The sequence below is a fragment of the Augochlora pura genome, chromosome 6 (genome assembly GCF_028453695.1).
Source record: "Augochlora pura isolate Apur16 chromosome 6, APUR_v2.2.1, whole genome shotgun sequence".
NCBI classification, from domain to species: domain Eukaryota; kingdom Metazoa; phylum Arthropoda; class Insecta; order Hymenoptera; family Halictidae; genus Augochlora; species Augochlora pura.
In genome coordinates, this window is record NC_135777.1 from 5,736,568 (window position 1) to 5,758,248 (window position 21,681).

The 21,681-nt window shown below is 35.0% G+C and overlaps 4 protein-coding genes across 12 annotated transcripts; 3 read left to right on the plus strand and 1 right to left on the minus strand.

Moving 5' to 3' along the window:
- Nucleotides 1–176: 176 nt before the first annotated feature.
- Nucleotides 177–1,844, plus strand: Nse1 (SMC5-SMC6 complex component Non-SMC element 1). 6 transcript variants are annotated; one of them, XM_078184197.1, is made up of 6 exons: nt 193–652; nt 746–887; nt 954–1,149; nt 1,224–1,337; nt 1,407–1,526; nt 1,604–1,844. In XM_078184197.1, exons 1-6 carry the CDS (start codon nt 553–555, stop codon nt 1,607–1,609), a joined length of 678 nt encoding a protein of 225 aa, XP_078040323.1. In that variant the 5' UTR covers nt 193–552; the 3' UTR covers nt 1,610–1,844. The 6 variants fall into 6 exon arrangements, with proteins under 6 accessions (XP_078040324.1, XP_078040327.1, XP_078040322.1 ...); XM_078184198.1 differs by having other exon boundaries at nt 177–371; nt 750–887; nt 1,407–1,844; XM_078184201.1 differs by having other exon boundaries at nt 189–673; nt 750–887; nt 1,407–1,844.
- Nucleotides 1,243–4,385, minus strand: LOC144471783 (coiled-coil domain-containing protein 174). 2 transcript variants are annotated; one of them, XM_078184190.1, is made up of 3 exons: nt 4,005–4,385; nt 3,563–3,787; nt 1,243–3,477 (listed from the first exon to the last, which is right to left on the minus strand). In XM_078184190.1, the coding sequence occupies exon 3, from the start codon at nt 3,475–3,477 to the stop codon at nt 2,023–2,025; it is 1,455 nt and encodes a 484-aa protein (XP_078040316.1). In that variant the 5' UTR covers nt 3,563–3,787; nt 4,005–4,385; the 3' UTR covers nt 1,243–2,022. The 2 variants fall into 2 exon arrangements, with proteins under 2 accessions (XP_078040316.1, XP_078040317.1); XM_078184191.1 differs by lacking the exon at nt 4,005–4,385 and having other exon boundaries at nt 3,563–3,960.
- Nucleotides 4,386–5,083: 698 nt separating this feature from the next.
- LOC144471339 (uncharacterized) lies at nt 5,084–6,459 on the plus strand. The gene is made up of 3 exons (XM_078183287.1): nt 5,084–5,389; nt 5,514–5,636; nt 5,702–6,459. Exons 1-3 carry the CDS (start codon nt 5,131–5,133, stop codon nt 6,151–6,153), a joined length of 834 nt encoding a protein of 277 aa, XP_078039413.1. The 5' UTR covers nt 5,084–5,130; the 3' UTR covers nt 6,154–6,459.
- A 1,630-nt stretch (nt 6,460–8,089) lies between these two features.
- On the plus strand, nt 8,090–20,272 carry LOC144471337 (uncharacterized). Of its 3 annotated transcripts, none has more exons than XM_078183282.1 (16): nt 8,090–8,416; nt 10,599–10,696; nt 10,786–10,859; nt 10,947–11,217; nt 11,287–12,189; nt 12,261–12,612; nt 12,685–12,818; nt 12,903–12,983; nt 13,064–13,228; nt 13,294–13,518; nt 13,603–13,780; nt 14,003–14,074; nt 14,614–14,907; nt 16,216–16,380; nt 16,461–16,811; nt 17,272–20,272. In XM_078183282.1, exons 1-16 carry the CDS (start codon nt 8,362–8,364, stop codon nt 17,517–17,519), a joined length of 3,666 nt encoding a protein of 1,221 aa, XP_078039408.1. In that variant the 5' UTR covers nt 8,090–8,361; the 3' UTR covers nt 17,520–20,272. The 3 variants fall into 3 exon arrangements, with proteins under 3 accessions (XP_078039408.1, XP_078039409.1, XP_078039411.1); XM_078183283.1 differs by having other exon boundaries at nt 12,688–12,818; XM_078183285.1 differs by lacking the exon at nt 14,003–14,074 and having other exon boundaries at nt 12,688–12,818.
- The last annotated feature ends 1,409 nt before the right edge of the window (nt 20,273–21,681 follow it).

Here is a 21,681-nt window from a genome sequence, read left to right on the forward strand (position 1 = left end):
CGCAGCTTGATCCGTTAATGAGGATTGACATAGAAATTTTCGTTGTTCCGATTGGATTGACGATTCACTGCTGAGATAGAATCCGCTGCGAATTGGACGCGCAGTAAAATGGTGGCGAATATGCGTGCCAGCTTAGAAAGTGAGATAAGTATGCAGTGGTAGGACTCATTACTGTACATACGTGCACAATGTGCAAGCAGTTTTTATACGTCCGTGGAATTGTAAATAATTTCTTGCAAATAAAAATTCTAAAGCATAGATCATGCAATGTTGGCGCGTATTTCAAATGCACGGACTATACAATTGTACGTTATGTAATAGTGAAGTATGTATTTTGGAAGCAGTAGAATAGACGGTGTATTGAACTTCATGTAACTATATTATGCAAAACATAATAAAATCAAATAAAGGATGTATAGTTGACACCAAATAAGAAAGATCCTGTTTCGTGCTTATCATATTCCATTAGTGCTTTCCTACTCGTTGAATTTTGTTTGTCTGTCAAGTACCTTTTTCTTGGTGTCAGGTTTAGTAGTAATAATATTGCAAAAGATGGAGTATACCCAAAAACACAAAATACTTTTACAAGCATTTGTGCATGAAGGTGTTCTGAACGAGGCTAAGGCTAAAGAATTAGTTATTAAATTGTTTGGTAAACTAGTTTAATTTTGCGGTTAAGTTAGATCTGTATATTTGTAAAATGCACAAGATAGTATGTATATAAATGAAATTATATATGTTTTAGACAGTGATAAGGTGCAACTTATAATAAATCAAATAAATATGCAACTACAACCTTTGGATATGTTAATCAAAAGATGCAGATGCGAAATTACAGGTGAATTGTTTTGGGTGTTTGTAAATACAGAGCTCGACCCAGTAACCGTGTATGTAATTTAAATTGCATCTATACTAATTTCCTTTTCACCTATTGATTAATATAATTATTTTAGATTTCAAGATGAATTTTCAAAAACACAATTATTGCTGTTAAGGTACATATTTTCCGAAATCATAACGTCAAACAATGGATCTGCAAAAAGTACATTTTGCCTTAATTTATGTTCATTAGAAGATATTACGATGACTAAAGCAGATGCTGAAGAATTTTTAAATGACATGGTTAACAAAAAATGGTTAGCTTATGAGGTAAGAATGGTACAGCAAACAATATTTTTGTTTCGCCGGTGCTTTATTCTTTACATACTTTATATTATTTACAGGCTGGTGATTATTACATGGGTGTCAGAAGTATAACAGAATTAATGCCATATTTTAGAGTTACTTATGAAAATAATTTAGATACCTGTTGTCTTTGTAAAGAAACTATTTTTCATGTAAGTTTGTTTAATGGATTTGTATAATTGCCTGGTTAAACTTAGAACTAAAACCTTTATTTAATGTAGGGCGACAGATGTATCACTTGCAAGGCTATGTTACATTTCCACTGTTTAAAGCAATATGCTACAGATCATAACCCTGTTAAATGTCCCTCTTGTAAAAAACAATTTAGCAAGCCTACTATGGTAATATATTTTTAATTCTTACGAACTTCCAATTACATATATTATCATGACTAACTTCTATTAATCATTCTGAACAGATATAATTTAATTGTCAAAGAAAAATCAAGAGATATTGTGGAGGTCCACCAGACAACACTTGAAAAGCAGAAGTCATCAGAACAGTATCAACAGTTACATGATAACTTATAAGAATCTGTGATTTACAATTAAGGTCTTTTTTTATATAATACAATGACTGAAAATCTTATTAATATACTTTTGTAAGTAGAGTATTTGTACATGGTTGTCAGTGTCTTTAATAACCTGGAGTAACCAATATACATATGTACATATAATTATTTACAAGAAACAAAACATTCTTTCCTTATAGAATATAAGTAAAAATACTTCAATATTTTTCTGTTATAAATGAAACTGATTCTCTTAAACATATGTTCGAAGGCTCAATTCACAAACACATAATGAACATTTAATGACGGTTATATTGTACAATATTTTACATATTTCGACCTTTTTCAAATTCTTCTCTCAAATACCTTAGACCTGCTGCTATACTTGCTTCATCTATATTTCTGTTAACTTCTATCTCATTTTGTTTACCATTGGGAGCAATATTTGTACTTTTAGCTTCACAATTAGTAATAATACTTGTTTGCAAATCAGTATCATTCTCAGTATCGACATAGTTTTCGAACGCTGTAGGAGGTAATGGAATATTGTAAGAATCAATATTCTCATTATCATTGGTTTCCAATTTATTTTGTGTAATTGTGTCGGAAGAATCAAGTTTTTTATCATCGTCATTGCATACTAAATAGCCGTCGCTTTTAAAGTTATCATAAACTGGACCAAATTCGTTAATTCTAATTTTTCTACATTTGTGTACCCATTCTTCTTGAGACATTTCAGTCCAGTGACCTCTTTTACCCAACAACTCTCTTAAGGCTTCTATTTTGTTCTCTTTCTCCAACGTTTCGTTTTCTTCTTCCTTATTGCAATTTTCTTCTTTATTAGTTGTCTCTAACATGCCCACATGCGGCTCTGCTTTCTCTGTTTCTTTAACTTCCTCTTCTTCCAGTTCTATTGGTAAGCCTGCTCTAATTCTTTGCCTCATCTTAGCAGCTTTTATTCTATTGTATTCCATTCTATCCCTCAACTCTTTTAGTTCTTTACTTTCCCTCTGTTTTCGTTCCGTCTCTTTCCTTAAATTAAATAAATTCTCTTGCTGCTTGATTCTCTCTTCTTCATCTTGCGAGAATGCATAGTAACCGACACCATGAGCTCTGGCTTCATCAAACAAAACATCTTGGTAGTGTATATTTGATTTATCTGTTAATTTCTGCATTTGTTCTTCCCATTTTCTTCTCATTATTTCTATTTCAGGTTCTTTCTCCTCTGTTACCATGGTATGTATAATTTTGTCTTTAATTTTGGAATCAACATCTCTTTTATTAACGATTTGTTGCTTAATTAAGTTATCCTTCTCTTGCATAAGGGATAAATCTTCGCGTAAACATTTCCTTGTACGACCAAAGCAATCTTCGTATTCGATCCAATCGTCTTCATTTCCGTGCATTGCATTGTTATCCTCTTTCTCGATATTCGACAATGTTTCTTCTTCGGATTCGTCAGACTTATTCATAAAATCTACAAGAAAATTTTCATTGTTGTGTTTGGATTTTTTTAACCGTTTATACAATCTTGCTTTTGCTTCTAGCATTAATTTCGACTTTTTATGGGTGTTCACGTCTTCAATGTACTCTGTTTTCTCTGCATTTTCCTCTGTATTCTTTTCTTTAACCTTTTTAGGCTTCTTCTTAACCTTTGGTACAGTATGATTAATTTCTGATTTTAATTTGACTTCGTTCACTTCGAGCTGCTTTCTCAAAAGCTCTGCTTTTAGACCCACCAAAGACGAAAAGTTTACATTGATCTTCTTGTTGATATTCATCTATAAACAATATAAAAATGCTCCAGCTAATAAGTAACAACGATAAAACAATAGTCGCAGGTTTTGATACTGATTGTAAGCTTACCTTTATAAATCAATGTGAACGTTTAACTTAATACACAATGTTAGACGAAATAATTTTATCACATTTTTCAATTTTTCATAATGATGTGTGTATTGTCACAACATTTGTTTACTCGAAGCTTCATCCAACAGGTTTATGCGAATCAAAAAAGATCGTCTTCGATGCGAACATAGGCGATAGTTCCTGGCTCCATCGATGATCGAACGACACTAACTGATTGTTACGCTGTTAAAATATAATATTTTAACATGTATTCAATAGCTTTAGTGAAATTATTTATAATCTGTTTATTATTGCTTTTAACATCATTCGTGAATGGTATATACTTAATATCAAATTAATAGAAGGATTCAATAATCGAATAATTTAACAAATCAAGCTCTCTAATTTGAATAGAACACTGTAATTATAAAAAATATATATTGTATGTACACAATCATACATAAAATCTGATGGGTATGCAGTACTGGGCAATGGAACCTATTATTGGATGCTATTCTTTCTCTCGAAATTGTCGTGCAAATCCCCATCATTTTACTACGCATCCCATTCGCAGTGGAGTCTGCTTAGTAATGAAATTTCAGCCAGTCAGAGCAAAGAAAATTTCTATGCAGACTCTCGCTAATGGACAAAGTTCCGGCATGGAGGTGTGCGGGAATAGAGCTCATTACTATTGTTACGTTATCACGTTTCATGAGCGACGCGAACATAGGCACTTGTTTATATTACGACCACGCTACTAGACTATACGTTTCAATTTATGGCGGCTCGTAAGATCCTCTACAATGTTGCACAAACTAAACGAGTCACAGTAACAAATCCGGACCGCTAAAGTATTGCACGTCGAAAACCTTTAGTTAGGGACTTCTCGGAACTCTCTCTCTCTCTCTCTCTCTCTCTCTCTCTCTCTCTCTCTCTCTCTCCCTCCCTCCCTCCCTCTCTCTCTCACGCTGTCCTTGAACCGAGGTCTTCGCGCGCGGCATACCCCACTCCGTTCGTTTCGGCGGGCTTTTTGCCCCTGCGCGCTCGACCGTCGCGCACTCCCAGCCGCACGCGCACCGCCGAACCACCAATCATCACCAATCTGCAACCAGAAGATGAGCCATCCGACGAATCAGCATCCAGCTAGAGGACCCCAATTTTCCTATTGGACAAGGGAGGAAGAACCAGAAGGAACGCAGGAATAAAACTTGCTTTCCTCGGGAAAATGCGAACAGACTTTATTCGACAGTCAAAGAAAGTAGATCATAGAGCTCTATCAATAAAGTACCAGTTTTTGCTTAAAATATTCAAAGTTGTACAACTCTCTACAACCTTTCACGAGCAGAGCGGTTCAGCGCTCCACGGGCAACCGAACCACATCAAATTCCCTACATCCAAACAATTCAAACCGTAACACTATAGAATGGTCAAAGTGATGAACTGTGTCTCCTTTCTACAGTACTTGCGCGGAGGTGAATGCGCAGTAAAATGGTGGGGGATGCGTGCTGTTGCGTGATCGCGCGAACGTACTTATAAATAGCGATCGTACCTTGTCTCGCAATACATTCTGTGACTGATAGAGTGCGATGGCACCCCGAAAGATTGTGAGATCTGCTGATTCGGAAGTTATAGACATGGCCGCAGAAGCCGGTGACTTATCACAACCGAAAATGAAGAAAACCGTTACAAAGTCAGCAAACAAAAATGATAAGGAAAAAGCCGCGAAACCAACAAAAGTTGCAGAAATTGAGACCGTGAAACCAGATAGTAATACGTCGACCGCCAAAACTGCTTCGACGAAAAAGAAACATAAACAAGCTGAAGAAAATACAGTAACGAAATTAGGTATGCGCGACTTTTATGATTTTTATTTTGAGATCTTTTATTATTTTCGTTTTCTATAGATAATTATTTTTCAGGTCGGAAACGATTATTATTTTGTACTTATGTTATTATATCATATTTATAGCTAAAACAGAAAATGCAGATCATTCAGAAGTAGTAGCTGCAAAGAAGAAAAACCAGGTAAATACCGAGGCTGCAGCAAAACTCAAGATGAACAAGAAGAAAGCTCTTGATAGCATAGAGCAAGGTAAAATTGTATATTTTGAAAATGAAGATGTTATCAATAACATTGAAATTATATTAACATTTTAGAAGGTGAAAACGTGGTTGCAAAGGAAGAAATGCAGTCAGACAGAAGTACTCCAATGATACAAAGACTGCGTTCATATAGTAACAAAAATAAGGAAAAGACAGCAGTGCAAACAAAGCTTACTAGAACTCATGGTAAAGCTGCTAAGCATAATGTTAACGACAAATTGACAGATGTTATGCAAAAAGTACAGGAGAAAACAGCTATAGAGATGGTAATGACGACAAAAAAAGGAAGAGGAAGAAAGGGGGCTGCAACAACAAAAGAAACTGGAGATACAACAGAAACAGCAGTTAGTAATAACAATGTACAGAAACCGTTGGATGAAAATGATAAGAAAGATAATTTTGAAAAACAAGACATAAAGCCATTGGAGATGGCAAAGCAAGGATATGAAGCTACAGTTAAAGATGAAGAAGATAATGCAAAAAGTGCAGTAATTGAAGAAGATTGATGCTCAACATTCATTTTCTCATGTGAAATGTTTCTTATTATAATATATTATCGATATTTTAATATATTTTGTACAAACAAAAAATAATGAGTATTTTCACTCTAAGATGAACTTTTACAGAAACCTACATTATGAGAAGTCGACCATATATTTCAGTGGCATATTATTATTTATTCATCATAATGTTTTTTTACGTAATATAAATTTTTGCATCGTTTTCTAATAATAGAACTTATATCAAGCTTTAGATATAAAACGACAATTGGGGAAATAAAGTACTTATAAAAGAATGTTTTACTACATTTTCAAACGAATTTCAAATAATTATACAAATTTATTTAATGATCAGAAAATGTATTTAATTTATTTCTAATAAACAATGCAATGAAATTGTAGAAAATTGAATCTGGTACTCTTGTATCTATTATAATGATAAGTATTACATAGTAATACTTATTAAAACTGACAAACATATAGCAACATATTTAAAATAATATTCATATGTAATTGAAGTAATTTTGTTTCTCAGAAGATATTACATCAATATTATTTAATTTACTAGAACACTGAGCAATATGTAAACTTCTATCCATCTTCCCATCGCTAGATTGTGAATTAATATTGTATGCACTCATATAATTGAAATTGTTTATATTATTTTTTAATATTTTCATCAGTTACAGAACTCTAAAGATCATCGTTAAATGAATTGTTTAACGAATTGCTTAATTCTGTAATTTGAACAGGGTTATGCCCAGTATTATGAACTCCTATCTTCCATGCTTACAATATGAAATTTTGTAATATTCTGATAATAATGTTCCTGCTTAGTTTAATTACGTTTCTGTTTCAAAGTAATGTTATTTATATTATTTATTGTAGAATTATTTATACTTTTAAAGGAAGTATCGAACACTGACTGTTTTTTCCAATCAACATTTTCATACTTCGAAGTGTCTTGATAATGTGTATAGTTACAGTGCTTATCGTTGGGATGATATAAGTTATTAATATTATCATCTTGAGAATATTTTATTATTTTCTCATTATTGATATGATTTAATATAAGATTCAATATAAGATAATTGTGTTAAATGCTATAAGAAGGACACTTTAAGTTAAACATCACTACTTTGTCATTAAAATACAATTTTCTATGTAAAATCCAGAGTCAGAAATAATACAGTGATATCATTATAATCCTAGCTTCGTTGTAGATTGCAGATTAAAATTCCGATTAAACGTTTTGCAATTGTTTAGTGTAGTTGTATAGTCGAGGATTTTACGAGGCAAAGGTATATGTCAAATTTCGCGCCTATTATTTGTATTCGTGCTTTCCTCCTCAATTCGTCACTTCCTCTCTTTGCTGAAATTGTGAGTGCAGCACTATTCAGCTGTGAAGCGACAACCAATAAGAGAAAAGCAGTTTCTCTGCCTGTCCTCTTTGATCCGAGCCCGCTATCCCCGCTTCGTTTTACTAAGCCTTTGGAAGATGGCGCTTCGATTAAAACTCGTGTCTTCGAAATGACGTAGCGCTATCTATAGGGTTCTAGCAAGCTAGAACGTTTTCCGTTGTGGATCAAGGAAGCAGTGAGAAACAACGGCGGAAGTGGGGATCGTGCGCCATTTTCTATTTTTGCATAGCAGTGAACTAGTGTTGTGTGTGTACATTTTGTGTGATAGAAATCGATGAATTACTAATAATTCGACAGAAGATGTTTTTGGATAAATGAAATGATTTTCCGGAACACGTGCCTCGAATTTCACGGAATCAACTCATTTCACGTTTGTCTTCTGTGTTATCGTGCGTAAACCCGCACAGCCCGTAGTACGTAAACACTTTTTCCTCATTTCTCTTTTCAACGAGCGAGAGTGGCCCGATCTGTCGATATTCGAACTCTTACAAGGGGGGGAGGGGGGGAACATAGTATCGGCGAGCACAGCGATCAAGTTCGCACGATATCGAACTTTAATATTCTTTCTTGTGCTAAAAGAGAAAACTCACGACATAGAAGGGAAAACCAATCTGTGATACTAAACAGTACTAAGGTATATAGCTAGGTATAAACGCGACAATTAGATATACGTATGTATGGCGTATAAGACGTAGATAGATCACATAAAGGATCTAGACAAGCGTTAAGTCTGTATAGTGCAAGCTGTGAATTTTACCTTGCTTGAGGGATAAACCTGGTTAAGAGCAGAAGAATGTCTCAGGAGTCTGTGACAAATGACAAGCAACTGCCAACACCGAAAGATGAAGGTATGGGCCTCCTTAGTTTACTTTCAGTTTCTCTTTGAATCTACCTGTAATACCTTTTCCGACACGAATTCATTTTATATTTCTACGTTTAAAGTTTGATTTCATTGTGACCGTTTTGTACATCAAATAACCTCTTTGGTTTGTTTTCCCAATATATTTGTCCTAATTTGAAACGGTGCCTATATTATTAGAAATACTGTTTGTTTCCCTTTATGTGATTAGTTTCGTATAGAGTGTACACGTTTGAAGGTTTTTTTTCTATTAAAACTGAGGGTGTATGACAAAACATTCAATTTATGTACAACCATCCAACCTATTTACTCCTAAACATGTCAATAGTTGCATCCAATAATCCTCTTTGTGTTTCTATTGTATATGCTAAACATGTATAACATCACAATTTATACATTATCTTTATTTATTTAAGTGTGCATGAAATGTTTGTTTATCTAAGTTATATTACTCATATATTTATATTATTCAATTGTGTTCATCTGTTTTATACCTTTAAGACGTGATTTATAATCTACAAACACATATTTGATTCAAAAATTTTATTGTTGTTGTTGGTATATATATATATATATAGAGAGAGAGGAATGTTTGATTGTGGATCTGACTTACATATGCATCAGAAATTATTACTCCATTAACAAATGGTTATTTTGAATAATATCATTGTTAAAATTTAAGATTACAACTTTTGTATAGTTATATATTGGCTATTTGTTGTTCGAACTTATTCGGAAGGTTATTTAAACAATTGCAATGATAATCGTTATTAAAATGAACTATTCGTTTATAGAAATAAATAAATACTATTCATGTAATTGTTCAACGGTGTGTCCTCGCATTGAATCGTACCTTTTCCCGAATATCAGTTACCAATTCCGTTTAAACGTTCCCCAAAACAGAACCAATGGAACAGAAAGTTGACAATAACGTTCTCGGGGACGTACTTGATTGGATCGCGGTCAAACTCTTGCCACCTAAAAACCATTGGCATTTGGTTCAGTTTGTATCGTGCTAGACGACGTGTAGTATCAAAATTAAGAATTTCGTTTCTTAGCCGCCCGGTTACACGGACTTGAACAGAATAGACGAAAGTTTCGCGTTTGAAAAGGAACGAAACGGGAAATCGTTGATAGTGCATAAGTACAAAAACAACCGTTAAATTAGTTAGCGATATATTATTATACGGATATCGCGATTTTTCAATAGACGTTAACCGAATGTAATCGTTAGATTGTGGACGTTCGCGCAGATTTATCTTTTTGTAGTCCATTTTACAAAAACCTCGTTTCCGTGATTGAAAATTCTATGGAATTAATACTACAGAATTTATTGCGATAGAATCTTAATTTGTACTTTATTTGGCGTGTTTATTTATATTTGATACTTTCAAATTCGCAGTGCGAGAATTAATTCCTGGCGAGTGAAATAATCTCGAGGGAACGCAATATTTCTTTCTCGGAAACGTTATACACTTCGATATATATTTCTATATATGCGCATACGAATATATACACTTCATTTTGCCCCGTTTGTTGATCGTATACTGTATTAGTCGGTTCAAACGATAATTCTTTGTCCTCTTCGTCCTTGGCGCGATAAATATTTGTTTTACTGTTTGGAGCGGTTCGCGCAACGACCTAAACGTTTAGGAACGAAAACCGCAAAGTAAAATCGTGTAAGCGAAAACTTGAAAGTAAAATGAAACTAGAGTCACGTGGCGTTCTTATTTCGAATTGGTATCGGCGATCACGAAAACGTCCGCTGGTTGGACCGACCGGATCACCGTTTCTAGATGCGACTCTGGTTACGCAGACTAGAGCCTGCCGATGGTTTCGCAAAAATAAATCTGTCAGCGTTGTTAAACGAGGGACTTTTAGTGAGTACCGATCTCCTTTCAGGGATTACTTATACGGTCATGCATATTTTGAAAAATCAACTTTATTTATCACGTGCGCGCTAAAAATGTTTTGTTTTCAATTTTGAACGTATAATTTCAAGATAGACAATGTTTATCGAAGCTTTTGTTGTATCAGTAACAAAGGGCCGTTCGATTTCGATTTTTATATCAAACTGTCGATATCTGTAGTTGATGGTGTAATGCTAATAGACTTTAAATAACACAGAAATTTTATGACTATTAAATGTCTGAATTTTTTTCAACATTCAGGAGATGAAGCAATTATATCAATGTCGGTGGCTGGGGAGGTAACCGACACTTCGATTATGGAAGTTGGCCGTTCAAGACCTCAATTTCAGTATTCCCGGGTATGGTATACATCTTGAATTTACATTTTTATAACACATAATGATGTTGCCGGCTATGGTGCTCATATATGTTTTCTTTAATGTTTTAGGAGGAGTTAATGGCGATAAAGACATTGCCACTGTCAAAAAGGAGACCTGATTTCTTAGATATTTCATATAACAAGTGTGTAATATACTGTAGTATATGTATTTAAAATTATGTTACCATTTTCTTTATAATAATTTTGCTTTTATTCAACGAATTATTAAGTTCGCGCGGTGTATGGGAACCTGAACGTTGGCATTCAGGTAGAAAGCGAAGCGATACACCTCCGAAAGATGAAAGAGCTGGTCGTGGCGATCAGGTGGCTGAAAACCATACGAAACGTCGTAACGGAGATCCTCGTGAACGAATCCGTAAGGAACAGGATGGTATTGTTCTAAGTCCTCAGCGTAGAAGTTTCAATTCCGGTTGCTTTGTTAATGTGATATGTAATCAACCTTCCAACCGACGTCCCGAGAGTCCAATAGGAAAAACAGAGGTATCGCTAACTATTTCTCATGAAATAATTAAGCGCTTGCGATGTTGCTACTGTTGTAATTGTTTCCAGGTTAGCCATAGGGAGCCTGTTCGACGAATTGGAAGCGGTAGGATCTTGACTCGCGACATTTGGAACTTTCGGCCGGAAAACGAGAAGCTGGATCCCGAACGTACGGATTTCACATTTCGATCTGGAGCAACCGGAGGTACGAATATTCGTGACCGTGAACATAGAGACACTCGTGATGGAAAGGAAAGAGAGACTGTGAGGGAAAGGGATCGAGAACGCGATAATTTGCGTGAGCGAGACGAAAGAAACGAACGTTACGAGCGAAGATCTTTTGGCCGCGACTATGGGGATAGAGAAAAAGAACGCGATCGGGATAGAGGTACCGAGAGGAATGATCGTAATCATCAACCAGATAGGGAGAAAGACCGTGGACGAGAACGACGATTTAGTAACGACCGTAGAAGAACTTACAGCGAAAATCGTAACGATGCGGACGAGCCAGAATGGTTCAGTTCCGGGCCGACTTCTCAGCACGATACCATCGAGCTGAGAGGTTTTGAAGATATTCCTGAAGAGAAGGCACTAACTAACAGCAGCAACACGAAGAACAAAAAGCAGGCTCCGTTGCAAAAGAAACGCGGGAAAAAGAGTTCTGTGGAAAAGGATGAAAAGCAGACCGAGAATTCAGCAGGCCCTAAAGGGCGTAGCACACCGACCACGATGGATCAACCTATGAACGTTGTAGCTGCACCGCATTCTCCCATTTCGGAACAGAATGAATCATCTTCGCTTAATCAGAAAACGAATCATGAATCTAATGAAAGCGTCATCACCGAGCCAAGCTGCGAAACGACCGATAATTCGAATACTACCAACCGAAATCAAGAAGACGCTCATCCCGATTTCAATCTCGACGACTTCCTAAAGTCTGACACGTTCCCCGGTGTTCCTGGACTCTTAACTGTAAGTTATGGAAGATATGCGACGTGTTCCTATTTACAGAAATACTAATATCTTTTGTCTCACATTTATAGAATGGAGTTGGTTCCAATGGAGGAACTTGTTCACGATTCAGCCAGTGGTTCAAGAGGGAAAGTCCAGTACAACAAGTCGACAGTCGCAGAACTTCTATTCAAGATGATATACTGAACAATCTACTGAACGATATTACCGAGCCAAATATTCAGATCCCATCGGTAACTGAATCTAATACGTACTTCGCTCCCATCTCACCTGCCAATACAACTACGAATACCGCCACATCTACCACCGGTGTAAAGTTATTGGAAATGTTACAACGTGGTAATAAACCAAGTCAGAACGGCCAAGGAGATGCAACTAATAGTGTAGTACCGTTAATGAAGAATACAACTATTAAAGATATGGGTGAGGATTCGTCGAATTTTCATTAGATTCGTATACTAATGTAATGGTAAATGATGTCGAACATTCTTATAGAAGTTGGTGGGAAAGTTGTTCACAGTCTGGAGGATTTGGAAGCACGTATGCGAGGTGGTGCTCCTCCGCCTACATCTACAATGGATCAACCTCGTGTGAATAAGACTGAAGATCTCTCTGCTTTTAAGAAACTGGTAATGCTTTGATTACAATATTGCAACTAACTATACGTAGTTAGAGTGCGCATATAATCTATTTTCTGTTCATATGCAATGTAGCTTGCTCAAGTAACTGGAGGACAAGCTATACCAGCGGCAAATGGTCCTATTTCTCAAAAGCAACCAGTAACACTAATGCAAGTAAGATAATCGTGTTTTCTTACCAGTAATAACTTAATTCATGTTTTCTATATAGTTAAACTATATTTTTTTTACTACAGTTACTTAATTCGCAATTAAAAACCCAACCAATCACCTCTCAGCAATCAGTCCCGGAACCAGTTCACTCAACTTTTAATCATGTTGGTTCTCTCGGACCAACTCAGCATCAGCATCAGGCGCAAATGCAACACGAGAACTTGATGAAAGTGTTACAAATTCAGCAGGTTGGTATCGCGATAGATTATGAAAACTCAAACACAATTTCTTATTACTTATGTTCTTATAATAGCAACAAAAACAGCAACAGCAGCAACAACAACATTCTGACATGCTATCGATAATGATGGGCGGTCAACGAATACTGGGTGTTAGCCCTGTGCCATCGGAAATGCAGATGATGCTCAACAATGTTCCAACGAGTCAGGAACTTTTACAAAGGCCTGAAGCTCAAGCCATTATTCAAGGTCTTCAGCAAGGTGAAATAACTAGGCAGCACCTCATACAACAGTTGCAGGTCAGCATATAATATGACTATTATTATCCGTCCGAATCACCTAATATTATCCGTTTTGGGATCACCTAATAATATGTTTAACAGAACCCAGCTATGCAACACCGCCATAGGGAAGTTTTAGTCAACATTTTAAAAATGTACGGTGGCACTACTCCTCGTACTGTAAGTCCACATCCCACTGCTCCCACACCGCAAGACCACATCTTGCAACAGATGTTGTATCAACAGCAACAGCAGAGAATTCCATCCCCCATGAATAATGGTGAGTTATGAATTTTGTTCACTCGAATGAAACATTGTTGTTTTCGGCTATATACTCGCAACAAAATTTTACTTTCATCACTTCTTTCTATGACTTTCACGAGGATTAGTATAAAATTGTTGTTTGTTCTTCTATTTTTAATTATACTGGTATTTCGATCCTTATGAAAATCGTAGTACATACAGAATAGTTCATATATGTATGATGATATTTGGAATGCAGCTTATTGTCCACCTTCGATAATATCTCCAAATTTGACCGCTAGTCCCAGCACATTAACAGTGCAGCATCCAGGTAGAATTTTTAATAATAATAATTGTTGTTTTATGTTGCTGCTTTACATTAGCCGGATAACTGAAATACGAAGAACTTAGATCTCATCCATTTTATACTTAATTCATTTAGATCAGAGTTCGAAATTATCAGCACGCAACATAAGAACCACGAAGGCTATGTCTCATGAATTCTGTTGCCGTCTCGCAGACCTGTGGTTGCCTAAATGCTACACATGTGCGCGGGCACACGGAGTAACAGGCATCTACAACTGATGTGCTCCAAGCCGAAATAGGCAACCACGGATAACCGGGAATCAGAAGGTGTAGCCCCCGTGGCACTTATGCTGTGTGCCGTTAATTCGGAACTTTTTTCGGGAAAAAAACACGATTGAAGTTATTTATGTTTCGGCAACGTAATCAAGGGATGCCACAAAGCGTTACTGTTGCTTCTTATTAAAAAATAGATTCCACAACCACAACAGTTGTCTCGAAGATTGTTTGCTAAAGATGGTTTGTTGGTTTTAATATATGCATGATTTTTCATTATTTATTTAACAGTGATGCAGCATAGAGTTCCCTCACCGCGGGAGATTGCTATGCATGCTCAGACCATAATGCAAAATACTCTAATTAAGAAAAAGTTGGAGGAGCAACGTGAGAATTACCGCAAGCGACAGGACCAACAGCAGCAGCATCAACAACATCAACAGCAGCAACAACAGCAACAGCAAGCTCAACAGAGAGCCTCGAGTCCTGTTAACACATCGGCGAAGCAGACCATGAGCCCGACGCCGCTCGCTTTTACCCCGACATCGGTGTTACGTAAAATGACTGCTGATAAGGAACCCGAGGGTGCGAATCAGTCTAATCATCAATTAGAATTTGCTTTTTTTCACTCCCTTAAACTTAGCGAAAAACGTAACAATAATCGTAACGCGAGCCAGTACAACAACTGTTTTGACTCACAAACATCCATTTCACCTTACAATACAACACAGCATATCAGTAATCGTAACGCTAAAGAATACGGTAACTCAGACTCCTCACAGGAGTTGAATAACAATGGGAATATGGAAACAGAGGAATCCGCATTAAAAACCAAGTATCTTTCTTTTTCGCAGCTAAACAAAGACACAAACAATAATTCGAATTTAAATATTTCAAGGGATTCTTCCACTGATGAGACAAAAATGTCATTAAACGAAAACGACACGTCCTCTAAAGAGACAACTGTAACAGACGTAAACGATACTAATAACAATAGTCCTCTTTTCCTTGACAAATTAGTGCTTGAACTATTTGGATTCGTATAGGAGAGAACAATCCGTAAACTTCTGAGAACAATACTTACATAAAATGTTGACCGTTCGTAGAATTTTGTGCCATAGAGAAAAAGAGAATTCATGATTCTGTGACCGCTGGCCGATGTAAAATTGCTTTTTATTTTTTGTATTAAAATAACTAATGAGAATTTTGTTTTCTTTCCTTTCTTTTTTTTCTATTCTTTTTTCATGCTTGATACCTTTAATGTGTTTCGAAGCTGATTTGTCTGTAATTTTTTTAAAGATAATCCATATAAGATTGGGGCTCTTTAGTTTTCAATATAATACTACTACCATCGAATAATATAACATATTCATTTTGCACAGATTAGTACATGAACGTATTGCAAAAGAAAAGTATGTTGGAATAGTTTTAAAATAAAAAGCTTTGTAAACACATTTCATTCTTTAAGTTATCCTTTACACATTTTCATTTTCCTGTAATGAATTTGCTTTCGCGCGTTTCTATTTCGATGCATGTGCTCTTTCAATATTTTTAGCTATTAATGTATTAAGTGGTTTAGAAGATCGCATGCACAATGTGTCGAGTGATATAATGATAGTACCATTGTTAATATTCCCGAAACAACAATTGACATTTTTCTTTAAATGTTGTCACACCATCAAACTGATACGATATATTAATTGATATTACTATTCATTGAAATGTTATTTTTCATCGGAATAAACAGTTCTAAAATTTATTGTTCAATTTTGGTGATCATTAAGCTTTTATATTTGTTTGTGAAAATATATCGTTATAAATATTGTGTACCATATTTAAATAATTAATAATATTTTGCCTAATATCCTTCCTTTTATGTTTATTGTTATGTAGGTAATAGTAACGATCCATCGAAATTAGCAAGCCAGTCGCAAGCATCGCAAATGCAACATATGCAATCCGCTGTTCAGTTACTGACACAGATTTCCCGGCATAATGCGTTGCGGCCACAGTCTGTACAATCTACATGGTCAAACTCGAATATTAAACAACATTCAGGTATAATTGTATATTCTTGATATTCTCTATATAGTTGAAATCATTTAGAAGAAATATTGATGAAGTGTTGCTTGTTGTAGGTCGACCAATAGTGAAAGGTGGTGGTAGTGCTAGTACCCAATTCCAGTACAGTGGAAACTCAGATTTTCAGCAACAACAACACAGAACGGTTTCGGGCGTTTATGGTAATCCTGTGCGTTCCAAGCATACAATGACTGCTAACATGCCCCATCACAATGTGTCGCAATACAGTATTGCTCAAAATTCAATGATAAATCAGAGGTCGAATACTATGAACAATCAAATGAAAGTACAGCAAGCCCAGTCACATCTTGCAAATATGCAACATCAACCACAACAGCAACCGCAACGGTCTCTTAACTCGCAAATGCAAACGGTTTTGAACCAAAACTACAATTCCAATCGTACAGGTAACAATGACAATTCCATACAAAAACAGTACCATTAAAAAAACTTTGTGGACATTTAAGTTTATTTGTCCTTGATCATGCAACCATAGAAACGTATCATAATAGACGGTTGTATTAACTCTACTGTTACGAAACTTTTTTCAGGTGTCCTCCTCTTGCTTAATCAAATTGCATGCAATGGTGTTCAAAAATTGGAATAATTGAATCACACACATTAGATGCTCCTCTTATTTATACCAGTCTAGACATAATTTATATTTGGATCAAATTAGAAGTAAAGAAACCAGTAGTTGTTTTAGACCGTCCTTTTCTGTCGTGTATAACATCTGTACTATATAGTAACTTTTTTTTTATTTATTTGTCCCATTGTGTTTACTTTCAAATAATTTCTCGACGTGGTTGTTAAATTCGTTAAACTGAAATAATACCACAAGTAAATTTCATTTTATTTTTTCTACAGATGGACGAATAATGCGATCACAACAAATAAATATGCCGGTAGGTCGACAAACGTCACCTGGATTAGGATATATTGGTACTAACGGTGGAGATCTTTCACCAACCTCGAATCAATTGGCGCGATGGTTCAGTCCAGAACTTCTTGCCCAAGCGCGAGCTGGTAAACTCCCGGAGCTTGTCCAGACAAATGTTTTGTCCTTGGAGGAATTAGAAAGACTTCAACATGCATCGACTACAGTGCATAACTAGATCGATATATTGTATCTTCTCATATTTACAATTGCAAGCAGAGAGGACTTCATTGGCAGTTATTGTTCTAACAAATTAAATCCTTTAAATTAGATGGCTTTTCATATTAAACACAAAGTGTAAAGATTCATTCTCTTTGACGAGGCAAACAGAAAAAGACGAAAGAAAAAAGACTATTTACATAACACAATAACAGAAGAAAAAGAAATCTTGTTTGCATATACAAAGTCATTTAGATAATGAACCTTAACGGGAGTAAGGTTTAGTAAAGTAATACATATATACATATATATATAGATATATATACATGCATGCATACAGATATGTATACATGCATGTGGGTATGTGTATGTATGTATGTATGTAAATTCTTGTGTACATTCATCTTGGTCAGAAATATTTTTGGACACGGTACAGATGAGTTGAATAGTATTTCCTTTTGGATGGGAGGATCTTCTTTTTAAGTATCTCACGACTTATGTGTAACAAATTTTAGTAATATGTTAACTAAAGAAGTTACAAATGTACAGAGGACGCAGAATAAGACGAAAATTGAAATTAGTTAACAAAAGAGAAGAAACAAGTCTAAAAGAGGACAGCTTTCTATGGAGAACTTTGTTGCTTAAAAGACTGAGAAACATGCAAATTATTACTATTGACTACAAGGAAGAAAAATACTATTTCACTACGGGCATAGTTTTAATATGGCAGAATATAAATATTATTTATGTAAGCATAAACAGCAAATTCCTTTATTATTTACAAATTAATTTATATTTCGAGGTATGAGGCTTGCGGAAATCTGAATCGGAAATTAGTCGAGTAACGTAATGAAAAAATCGCAATGCTTGCAAAGTCCTTTGGACGTATGGCATCCTTGAAACCTTAAAACAAGTTACAGTTTGTAACAGTTTGTGGAGTACGGTTATATATATACACACACATATGTATACAGAGAAAAATGTCATAGAGATATGTATATTATTACGGGCAAAGCGATCATACCAACAGAATAAGCATACCAGATAAAAGTAACAATAAGTAATAACTGATGCATTTGCAGAATTTATGGAGGGAAAGGCCATATGAGAGATCAGTCAATGAACAAAGAAAACATTCCATCGATAATCGAGGGATAAAATGATTAAAACGTATTAACAAATTCGAAACATTTGGAATATTAATATGCCTGCCAACACGCATTTGCATTATAATTAACTTGTTATTTTTGTGATTACATTTTTCGTACAATTATTATAATTATATTTAGCCCATAGATGAATAATACTAACATAGAAACTTGTTCTTCTTTCTTTTTTCACTTTTCTGTTACATAATTAATGATGCGTCATTTGCATGAATCTACGTTTCCTATTGATTTAAGGAGTTTTTTTTATGCTTCAGAATATTTATAGGACAAAAGGGATTATTTAAGACAGAAGTAACGTAAATGTGACGAAATAGTATTTTTCTACATCTATTTATATGATATTAATTTTTGTTTGAAATTACGCAGTTTTGTAGTAATATTCTTTGTATTTTCTTTTTTAAATTTTAGGTGTTTAAGATTCCATTTTAATGGTTTTGTTCTATATATTTGCGACTGAAAAATCTGAGATTGTGTTCATTAAAATTTGTTGTGCAATTTATAAAATTGTACATTAAATGTGGATTACAAAAATAATTTGTAATAAAGTAACGGTCTTGCATGGCATAATTTTCAAACGAAATGCAATTTAATCAGATACGAACGTAAAATTTATAATAATGCGCTGCATTGCGGATTTAATCGTATACTTCATGGAAAAATTCGATTAAACGTTTTGGCTCTCTCCAAGCATGTAATTTTTATTTAATTAGCAGACAAAAATTAGTGGAATATGTAATGTAGTGTCCAGTACAATTAACTACTACGTTATTCAAGACTGTGTGGTTTCGAATACTTTCATTATTCTAGAGTTCTCAGTGTATTAAGGGTGTAATATTTGGATTATAGTTTTCATTCCCCGATCAATATCTGTTCACTGTTTAAACTGATATACCGCGTCCATAACTGTGGAAACCATACTGTGTAAAAGATACAATACAAGTACTGCCAACAACAAATGTATTACATAGTGTTATTGAGTACCAAAAAAAAATAGGCAGTGAGATTTGTTTTCAAATATCACTTTCAAATGAAGTTGTTAACTTAGGAGAGGCTATTACAATTGAGATATATGAAATATAAAAGAACGATTAAAAAAAAAAAGAAATCTCCATTATAAAGCAAATTATGCATTTATGTTAAAACTTCATTTCTAAGACTAGTAATGCTTGACCAAAACATTTGGTGAAAAAGAAACACTTATTATGAAAATTGTAAGTGACTTTTAATTCACTTTTTTAAGAAATAAAAAAGTAATAGTGTTTCCTGCATCATTGATCATAAACAGTGAAGAACTCTGACCCACAAATATGCAAATTTAAATGATTGTTTCATGATTAAAAAATTTTTGTACATATTTCAAATACTATGCAGACTAAAGTTTATTAGTCCATGTACTGGATTAATAATTTGTAAATAAAGTTAATAAACATTACATTATGTGAAATTTAAAAAGGAAGTCACAGAAGAACTGTAATTGTAATATTACTTAATTCATTTATTTATTAGAGTGAAATTGAATTGATATGTAGCGATAAACTTCGATATCAAAGTGGTCTTTTGTAAAATATTAATTTCAATTATTATTAAATTCTACTATATTGTACTAGTTTCTATAAATTCGATTGTAGTATATTTTGAAAATCGTGAGCGTGAGTGGCAAGTAAAAGCATATTTTTATTTCTTTGTAGTCTCTAATGTTTGTCTTCATACGCTTCGGTGATCTCATAAAATAGTTACCCACTTCGAAACAAAACTAGTAAATAGGATTATAACGATATCATTTAGTATACATCTTTTTATCAATTATACTTTATTTCTGTAATACGCATTGTAGAATTTAATGTTTTGTTGCCATTTTATTTCCTACATGCCTATTTTCGTGTAGTACATTATACACTGTAATTAACTACAGGGTAGTACAGGTACGTACGAATATTTATAAAAGGTATGTTGACTTCGGCTGTTCTCGTCGAGTCTCGTCGCTTGGCTCCGAAAGCATCCGATGGTTTCCGAACGATGGAATTATGGAACACAGAAGACGGGAATGGGATACTGATGCGTGAGCGTGTGGCGCAGAAGCTTCTGCAATGGCGGATCTTTATAGTTTGAGGTGGTTCATTGTTCCTGTCCTCTAACGAACTGGGTCTCGTATAACATGTGCGACACGATCAAGGACAGTTCGAATAGACTAGAGTAATATTGCTCAGACATTTAATTAGTGTTTTTTGTGGCGATCTATGGAATACAAATAATTAGTAGATCTGAAATCGATTTTGTTCCATGTGCATTTCTGCGTCTGCGAATCCCATTCTTTCATAATAAACGTATATTATGTATTTACATACGTATCCAATTCTTCATTTATCATTTCGATTGTAAAATCAAACATTCGTTCGCAATTACTAATATCTGGCAACGATACACGGTAAAAATAGCCAAAACACCATTTGTGCGTTCATTTGCAGAGTTCCAGAATGCACAGTCGTTTGGAAACGAAGTCATCTATTGACAATACTCCATTTGCGAAATGTGATTGATGTTGTGTCGTGGCAAGTACGAAAGATGACATTGGGGTAAGACTAGAAATGAATCATTTATCTTGGCAAGTATCTTAGTCCTGCCCGATCCTAGTTACATCGTTCAGACAGATAGTAAGGAAAAGAAAATGAGAGAAAGTATACGAACGTGACAAAATATAGGTAGCATATTGTATAGGCTTTAAGATTGTACAAATTGGCAGATCACTGCGAAATCATTCAGCCCAGCGCCATTAATGGCAGTCATTGTGCACCATGCGCCCTTCAGGGTTGCCATTCGACTAGTTTTCTCTCGTAAGCAGTGCGATTGTAATTAATAAAGATATACTCTCCTCTGACAAGAGCGGCCCTGTTACCGAGTTGTTGTCGAGATCACAGCTGCAACGCTCGAAGGATATCCAGGACTCTTTGGAGGCGACATGTTCGGCCATTATACGCAGAGGGAACAGTTATGTGACTTTCGATGCCTTACGCT